Raw genomic sequence first — 8,156 nt, 5'->3', positions numbered from 1 at the left:
TTTTTAAAGTAATCATGTCTTATTTCAAGCATGAAAAAAAAAATCATGACTTTGACACAATTGTCTCATGATTAAAACAAATGACAGCCAAATGGACTTTGCTGTTTTATTTTCAATGAAACAATAGAAAATACGTACTCATATAGTAGTACAGTAAACTGACAGTTCATATTTAAACATTTAACATTTAACAATTTTGAACAGAAATAGTTCATGCACATTCAGATGAATTCTTCAAAATTACAATTAAACATTTTTTGGCCGGCGGCCGGGCTGTATATATGCGCACTAATTGACTGAAAGAGCACGTACTTGGCGCGATGATGTCATGTTATCGATGGAAAAATGCATTTTTAGACAATATGATTTGCCTGAGCCGCTTGGAGACCCCGAGAGTAACAAGCGGTTGCCTTGTTGCCTTTCCATTAAGAACAATACATTAGTTTTAGTATAAGTTTGCTGGTTTCAAAAAAACGTAACGCCGAGCGCATATCATTATGTCAAGATAATGGCTCTAGCATTTACTTAATTTAAGAATATTTTTCAACACATTGAGCAAAAAGGTCTCTTTTTTTTTCTACCAAGAAAAGTGCACTTGTTATTAGTGAGAATATACTTATTTTAAGGTATTTTGGGGTTCATTGAAGTTAGCTAATTTTACTTGTTTTGGAAAGTCTTGACAAGCCAAATTTTCTTGTTCTATTGGCAGATAATTTTGCTTAGTTCAAATAAAATACCCCTCATTTTTGTATTTTTTGTTCTTGTTTTTGAACACTGACTTTTTGCTGTGTTGTAATGACAATGTAAAAAAGGGTTCTCTTTTTATATTGCAAATGTAATAATTAAAAATCACATGTAAATAAATATTTCCAGCTCATTTGCTCAATACTTTGTTGATGAAACCTTTGGCAGAAATTACAGCCTCAAGTCTTTTTGAAAAGGATTCCACAAGCTTGGCATACCTATTTTTGGGCAGTTTCGCCCATTCCTCTTTGCAGCACCTCTCAAGCTCCATCAAATTGGATGGGAAGCGTTGGTTTTCATCCAGGATGACTCTGCACATTGTTGCATTCATCTTAGTCTAGTCAGGGAGGTGACCACGAACCAGATGGTCACTCTGTCAGAGCTACAGCATTCCTCTGTGGAGAGAGGAGAACCTTCCGGAAGGACAACCATCTCTGCAGCAATCCACCAATCAGGCCTGTATGGTATAGATGGAAGCCATTTTTTTAGTAAGAAGTTTGCCAAAATGGACCTGAAAGACTGTTAGACCATGGCAAACAAAATTCACTGGTCTGATGAGACAAAGATTGAACTCTTTGTTGTGAATGCCAGGTGTCATGTTTGGAGGAAACCAGGCACCGCTCATCACCAGGCCAATACCATCCCTACAGTGAAGCATGGTGGTGGCAGCATCATGCTGTGGGGATGTTCTTCAGCGGCAGGAACTGGGAGACTAGTCAGGATAGAGGGAAAGATGAATGCAGCAATGTACAGAAACATCCTAGATGAGAAACACTACTTCCAATCCAACCTGATGGAGCTTGAGAGGTGCTGCAAAGAGGAACGGGTGAAACTGCCCAAAAATAGGTGTGCAAAACTTGTGGCATCCTGTTCAGAAAGACTTGAGGCTGTAATTGCGGCCAAAGGTGCATCAACAAAGTATTGAGCAAAGTCTGTGAAAACGTATGTACATGGGATTCTTTTGTTTCTTATCTTTAATGAATTGGTAAACTCTGGAAAAAAAAGAAAAACTATTCACATGTTCATTATGAGGTATTGTCTAAAGAATTTTGAGGACAAGAATGAACATATTAAATTTTGGAATAAGGCTGTAACATAAAATGTAGAAGAAGTGAAGTGACGTGAATACTTCCCGGATGCACTGTACGTGTGCACATGCCTGCTGTAATTATTACTTAATACTGCCTCATACTAAAATGACCGTCAGAGAAGAGCAACAGCGTTAAAGGCACATGAAGTCACATTTTGGCCTTTTGTTATTGTTCTCGATAAAACCGAAATTGGTAACTGTCATATTGGTAAGTTTCGCCGGTTTGGCCTTCGCATCCCTTGATAATTGACGGACTTCAATATTTCAGACTTGTCCATTGATCGATTTAGATCAGCAGCAGTTTGGCAAAGTCAGCAATTTATTTGGTGCGTCATACAATCATCAGGAGTTCTATATTCACTAAGTAGGTGACAATTATTGGCTTGCAGTGTTTCTTTTAGTTCTTATTCATAGTTTTGCACTTTTAAAAATAATTGTACCTTTAATTAACAGCAAAAAAAAAAAGGGCATTTTCGGCACTAAAGCATCATATTACAATCCAATGCTCTGCAGACCCAGTGTGGACATCCGCTACCCCATCAGTTGTGAGAAGCTGCAGCGGTTAGGTTGGCGAGAAAACATGTCGTGGTCTGACGGCATTAGACAAACTGGTACAACACACACACACATATATGTTGAGCACACAAAGACATACACAACCAGGTCATTAATATTTCCTGTCTGGTGTGTGTTATTTTAGTCATGTGGTACCAGGACCACCAGGACTTCTGGCCAGACGCAGCAGAGGACAAGCCTTACAAATAGAGGACTCATCTTTCCCCTCCAGCAGTCCTTCTCAAAGGGCGGGGACGTGTGTAACCTCGGGGAACCTTTTTTTTACGTACTTTGCTTCACTGTGACTATGGGGAAAGACTGGTGTGTTTTCTTTAATGTTAAAAAGGATACAATGTTATGCAGACGTGTACTTATAATTATTTTATAGACTATACTATTTTTATATATTTAGGTGAAGAATGAGGGGAGATGTACCAGCTGGGAAAGCACTTAATGTACAGTAGGCACAGTTACACAGTACTGTAAAATCACCTGACCAAAGCGATGTAAACATAACTGCACTTTAACTCCAGCTCAGGTGCCAAACTTAACAGATTTTAATGTATTTCACTGCAAATGAAGTAAAGCCCTTCAATGTCTTGAGTGTTTCTGTTGAAATTAAAAAGGATGCGGGATAGTTTTGCAAATCCAAACCTTTAATTGTGGTAAAATCACAACGGATGCACAATATTGTTTTTGTTTTTTTCTCCTCAGTGTAGTGCTCCTCTTCGTGCACAACTGCTAAACTAATACATAAAGCAAATACTAACTAGCAGGCTGGTGGCGCTGTGTGTCCACGCTGAACTGTCTGGCCAGTCACTGAAGGAGACAACAGGCTTCATGCGACATAGTTTCGCAAACGCCACCAATTTAAAAAAAAGAAAAGGAAAAAAGGGCGAGATAACACCAAAAAGTATTTGTTGTCGCCACTTCACCTCTGTCTGCTTGTTGCAGCTATTTGTGTTTCTCTCCAGATTGCCTCTTACAAACAACTTAAAGGGCCAGCATGTTTGCAAACATTTGGAGTACAAAAGGCTGCAAAGGGAGACTTCTCCCCGACATATCACTGAAATGTTGCGCTGTGGCCGCATTGCATTCTGGGCCGCAGCGACAGAAGAGCTACAACGGTAAAAAAAACGGCAAACGAGACATTTGACTGTCGTTTGCCAATTTTTAATTTTTTTTTTTTCTGACTGGCCGGACGCTCAGCTGTGAGCGCTGTGCCTGAAAATATGCAGATCACAACAACATAGCAATAGAACCACAGGTAACTCTGTGTTATAGACTTTGAACATCCCCACTTGCTAATAGACAATCACACAAAGGGTAGTAATAGGAAGGAAAAGTGTCAAAACAAATGAACAACAACATAAAAACTGACTTGGAGCGAATCTGGACACTTTTTTTTTTTTTTTTTTCTTACTGCATGTTTGTTTGTTTTTTTACAAAATGGTTTTTGATTCTTACAATTTAATCCAAACCTTGGCATATTTGGTGGAATTATCTCAAATTATTATTGTTTTGGCCAATTGCAAATGGCTGCTAACAGTGTAGTATTATTATTATTATATCATATGATTGGTATCTGAACCTGTTTACAAAACAGGTCTGTGGATCTGATAAGAGTCCAATGAGACTTTCAAGGTAATCGGCCTCTCTCCATATGTCACATCAGCTGATGCCGAGTCTGTAACAGTTTGTGATATGACATAGTCAGAGAAACCCTCTTACACGGTTATTAAAAAGCTCACACTACCCCAGAAAAATAGAAATTTCCACTCACACCGATGACATTCAACATTCATGTGCCAGTGTTTTTGTTCACTGTCTTTTGGTCAAGTCACTTGTTATTTTTTTTTTGTTTTTTTTCTTTAAACATTTGAACTAGGCTTATAAAAATAAATATTTCTCAAAAATGTCAGATAAATTACACAAACTAGCAGCGCGATAGTAGACTCGAGAACTCTGGGTGCAAACAGCTGGATCTTGCCATTGGTAATTAACTACAACTCAAACCGGTGGGCGACTCGCATCCTTTCACACACACACACACACACACACACACACTTCACTATGAAAGAGTCGTCCTTTCGCGACTAAATCATTCACTCATACGCACCTCTTCAGAGGCGTTGAAGGAACTGTGCTACAGGATTGGTTGGAAGTTTTTTTTCTTCTTCTTCTTCTTCTTCTTTCCGGTAAAACTAAGTAGGATTCTCAGTCTCTACAAACAGAAGGCCTGCGGGCCGCAGCAAAGGGAGCTTAGCACCATTAAATCGTTCCTCGTTACCACAGAAGCGTCGGGTTCTCTGCCTCGGTGGTGCCAGACACGACCAACGTCATGGTTCCACTGTATAAAGTGCAACCACTACCACTTGTATTAGATCCCTCTTGAATTTAAGGCATCAAAAGGTTGAGAACAAACTGAGGCATATCATGAATTGCAAAGGACCGCACTCTTACCACCAAATGGCGATTACAGACACGGGGGGGATAAAACGACAACCGAGCCAGCGACTGTGCAATTGGCACGCCCGTAAGTGCTCGGAGCGAAATGCTAACAATAGCAGGCTAACCTGCAAGGAAGGAACAGTGTTGGAAGTTGCAGGTTCTGAGACATCAAACCGGCAGCTGAAGCAATCCGAAAAGGAACAACTGTGTGAAATGAAAAACGCAGCCTTTACAACACACACACACACACACACTTCAGTCTCTACGGAGTCATCGCAAGGCACCGAGGAGTTTGTGATGGCAAAGTGCAAGCAAGCCACAAAAAGGGTCTCTGTTGAAACGAGCTCTGTATGAGGGAGGGCGGGGTTTCGGGGGTACGGAAACTGACGGGTGCGTCGGCTTTAAAATGTGAAGGTGTACCCAAAAAATGTGGGAAAAGTGCAATCGATCAAACAAAGATTGAAGTCCTCGACAAACAGATTGTCATTTGCATCGTCTACTTCGTGTCGAGCGTTCAGCATTATCCAAACCCAACACAGTTCCGGTCACCATTGTTCGTTTCATCTGCATCAAACCACGAGGACAAAAAGAAAAGAGTTTCCTGTGAGAAAAAAACTGACACCACACAGATGGAGAGTCTGTCCATCATTTTGTTTGCAGGTACATGACCAGCTCATACAGCTCCTACCATTAAACAACCGCTGCTTTGTACTTGTTTTTAAATGTTCACAAATCTTACAACAAACTACTCAACTCATTCTTCTAGTGAAATGCACTTTTTTTTTTTAAATACACAGGGGACGGGGGGAGCGAAACTAAAACCTGCTCGAGAATCGCGATACTTGCTTTGCATTTCTAAAAGAATTGCTTGACCAAAAAAAAACAACAACACTTGCATATGCCCTATTGTCTTGGTCCACAGCCTGGCTCTTCCAATCAAAGCCAGCGGGCAATTTTCTGAGAACGTTAGGAATCAAATGTCTGGTCCGAAAGTGATTTAGCATGTTTCACCTCCTCTTCTTCTTATCTTTGTATCTTAAATAGAGCTCTACTATTTACATATCACCTACATGATCATTCGCTTAAGATCTTTAGATGACTTTACGCTCGGAATGCACGGGGACTTGGCCAGGGTCCACAGCAGGACTAGAACGTCGTCATGGTGTGGTTGGAAAGAAACCACGCTCCGTGCCAATCTCAAACCTCCAAATGTAAACAATCTTTTTCGGCCTGCTGGGAAGCACTTAGGCCCGACGTGTGCGTTCATCCCCGACCAAGACGGACCCAAAACACCCAAAGCAATACTGGAATGACTTGGTTTTCTGAAGAGAAAACTCTTTATGTGACTCTCCAGGATAGAGTGAGCAAGGAATTTTAGATCTCTTTGAGTCTTTTAGGTTGTGTTTCTCCTTGAAAGATTTGTTTGGCCGACAAGGGTTTCCAAGTTTGTGTGTGGAGGAGGAGTCAGGTTCCCGACAAACGCAGGCACTGATGGACGGAATTGAACAACACAGCAGCGGCAAGGTCAGATTTGCACTGCTAAGCCCGACTCCCCCTCAGTGGCCCGGTTCGCGAAAACCCAACTTTTTGGCAACGATGCGAGGAACCTGACTCCAAGCTCACAGCAGAGCTGCAGGACTGACATCCCAACAGGTTTCTAAAAGCACAAAAACCTGCAGCAGGAGGTTTTATGCTTTTGGGAACTGGATCAAGGAGTTTCTTCAGCGCAGTTTTAGGTTTTTTGTTGTTGTTTTTTTTTTTAAGTTTAGTTTTGCCAAGGTTTGATTTAGCTCAAGTCTAGCTTGTTTCCTTCCAAAGAGAACTCAAGAGAACATGTTGAAACCGATATGTGACGTTAAATATAGGTTTTAGTTGCAGAACAGAATGAAATCTTGAAGGCACAGTGCAGAAACAAATTATCTGTTTTTTGTTTTTTTTTACATCACTCTAAGTCCTATCATTCGGTTTGCTAACATTTTCAAGTGATGGGCAAAAAATGCTTGCTTGGTTACTAAATTCCATCTCAGAGTTTATTGGGTCTTAGACATCATTCTAAGACATCTGCACTTTTAAAAAAAGAAATTAAAAAAAAGTTTTAAAAAAATGGTAGATAATCTTCCAGATGGTGGCCTCAGCCAGTTCCTAGGCCTGACTTAGTTTCATGTCTCCATGCTGTGGTTTCTACTCGCAAGGTGGCCATGCACGTAACACAAAGATGGCTGCTGCGGAGCCACAGGAAGCCTCTGTGCCTTTGAGTTAAAGGCAGAACTAAAACATGATGACGCCAAAACTCTAATATGAATAGTGCCACAAGGAAAAGATTCCCCCTTAGGGGGAATGTAGCCAAATGAAATGGAAGAATCCTTTTGCTATGTAGTCTGTTGTGAGATTTACCATGAAATTAATTTAGATTACATCGTCCAGAAATGGAAGGGTGTATGTGGTGGTGGTGGTGGTGGGGGGGGGGCTATATCATGAGTATAAATACTTTAATAGCATGCACATAGGTTCTAAATGTTGATGGAGGGGACAGATGGAGTGAAGAAGACAGAGCTGAGAAAGGAAGAAAGTTGAGTGGGGAGGTGAGGAAGAGAGAGAGAGAGAGAGAACCACCTAGTTGCCCCACCAGTCAACTTGAGAGTGCGAGTAGTTGCCGCCATAGCCGTCGCTGGTGTAGAAGGTTCCGAAGCCACCTGCAGGATAGACAGAGGTGATGTTGATCCGCTAAAAACAAGACTAATAGGAATATTATTTTGGAGGTGTTCAGATAAGTGTTTGATGCTGCCGATTCCAATCACGTGTTGGGATGAATTATAATCGAAACATTTCAAAACAGGCCAGAGGGTACAAAAGCCAACTAGGGATGTCACAGTATCAAAATCTCACTTAACGATATCGCCACAGTGTAGATTGAATTCACTCCATGACTTTGAACGGAAGGAAACAAAGTGGTGGGCCACCAAACCAACATGGCTACTGTGCACTATCAGAGTACACAAGGGGCCTAGATCAGTGGTTCTTAACCTGGGTTTGATCGAACCCTAAGGGTTCGGTGAGTCGGACTCAGGGGTTCGGCAGAGGTCAAAACACACCCGACTCATCATGTAAATAAAAACTTCTCCCTATGAGCGTATTACGGATACGGCAACAGCAGAAGTCAGACTGATTTGCAGGTGTGTAATTTGTTGTGAGTTTATGCACTGTGTTGGTTTTGTTTTTTGAACAAGGTGATGTTCATGCACGGTTCATTTTGTGCACCAGTAAAGAAACATGGTAACACTTTAGTATGGGGAGCAATTCACCATTAATTAGTTGC

The 8,156-nt window shown here is 41.1% G+C and overlaps 2 protein-coding genes across 7 annotated transcripts in view; one reads left to right on the top strand and one right to left on the bottom strand.

Moving 5' to 3' along the window:
• Positions 1-2,976, top strand: part of LOC133659057 (dTDP-D-glucose 4,6-dehydratase-like) — a 22,738-nt gene extending 19,762 nt beyond the window's left edge. The window contains exons 11-12 of the mRNA XM_062061733.1: positions 2,348-2,445; positions 2,535-2,976. Of these exons, the coding sequence (XP_061917717.1) occupies positions 2,348-2,445; positions 2,535-2,599 (163 nt within the window). The 3' untranslated portion in view covers positions 2,600-2,976. The remainder of the gene's footprint in view (positions 1-2,347; positions 2,446-2,534) is intronic.
• Positions 2,977-3,024: 48 nt separating this feature from the next.
• Positions 3,025-8,156, bottom strand: part of LOC133659028 (ATP-dependent RNA helicase DDX3X-like) — a 44,464-nt gene continuing 39,332 nt past the window's right edge. For all 6 annotated transcript variants that reach the window (XM_062061658.1, XM_062061653.1, XM_062061666.1 and 3 more), the window contains one exon: positions 3,025-7,533. In XM_062061658.1, coding sequence (XP_061917642.1) covers positions 7,454-7,533 — 80 coding nt within the window. In that variant the 3' untranslated portion in view covers positions 3,025-7,453. The remainder of the gene's footprint in view (positions 7,534-8,156) is intronic.

Source organism: Entelurus aequoreus, linkage group LG01 (assembly GCF_033978785.1).
Source record: "Entelurus aequoreus isolate RoL-2023_Sb linkage group LG01, RoL_Eaeq_v1.1, whole genome shotgun sequence".
NCBI lineage: Eukaryota > Metazoa > Chordata > Actinopteri > Syngnathiformes > Syngnathidae > Entelurus > Entelurus aequoreus.
Note: the sequence above shows the minus strand (reverse complement) of the source record. Positions and strands in the feature narration are given on the sequence as shown.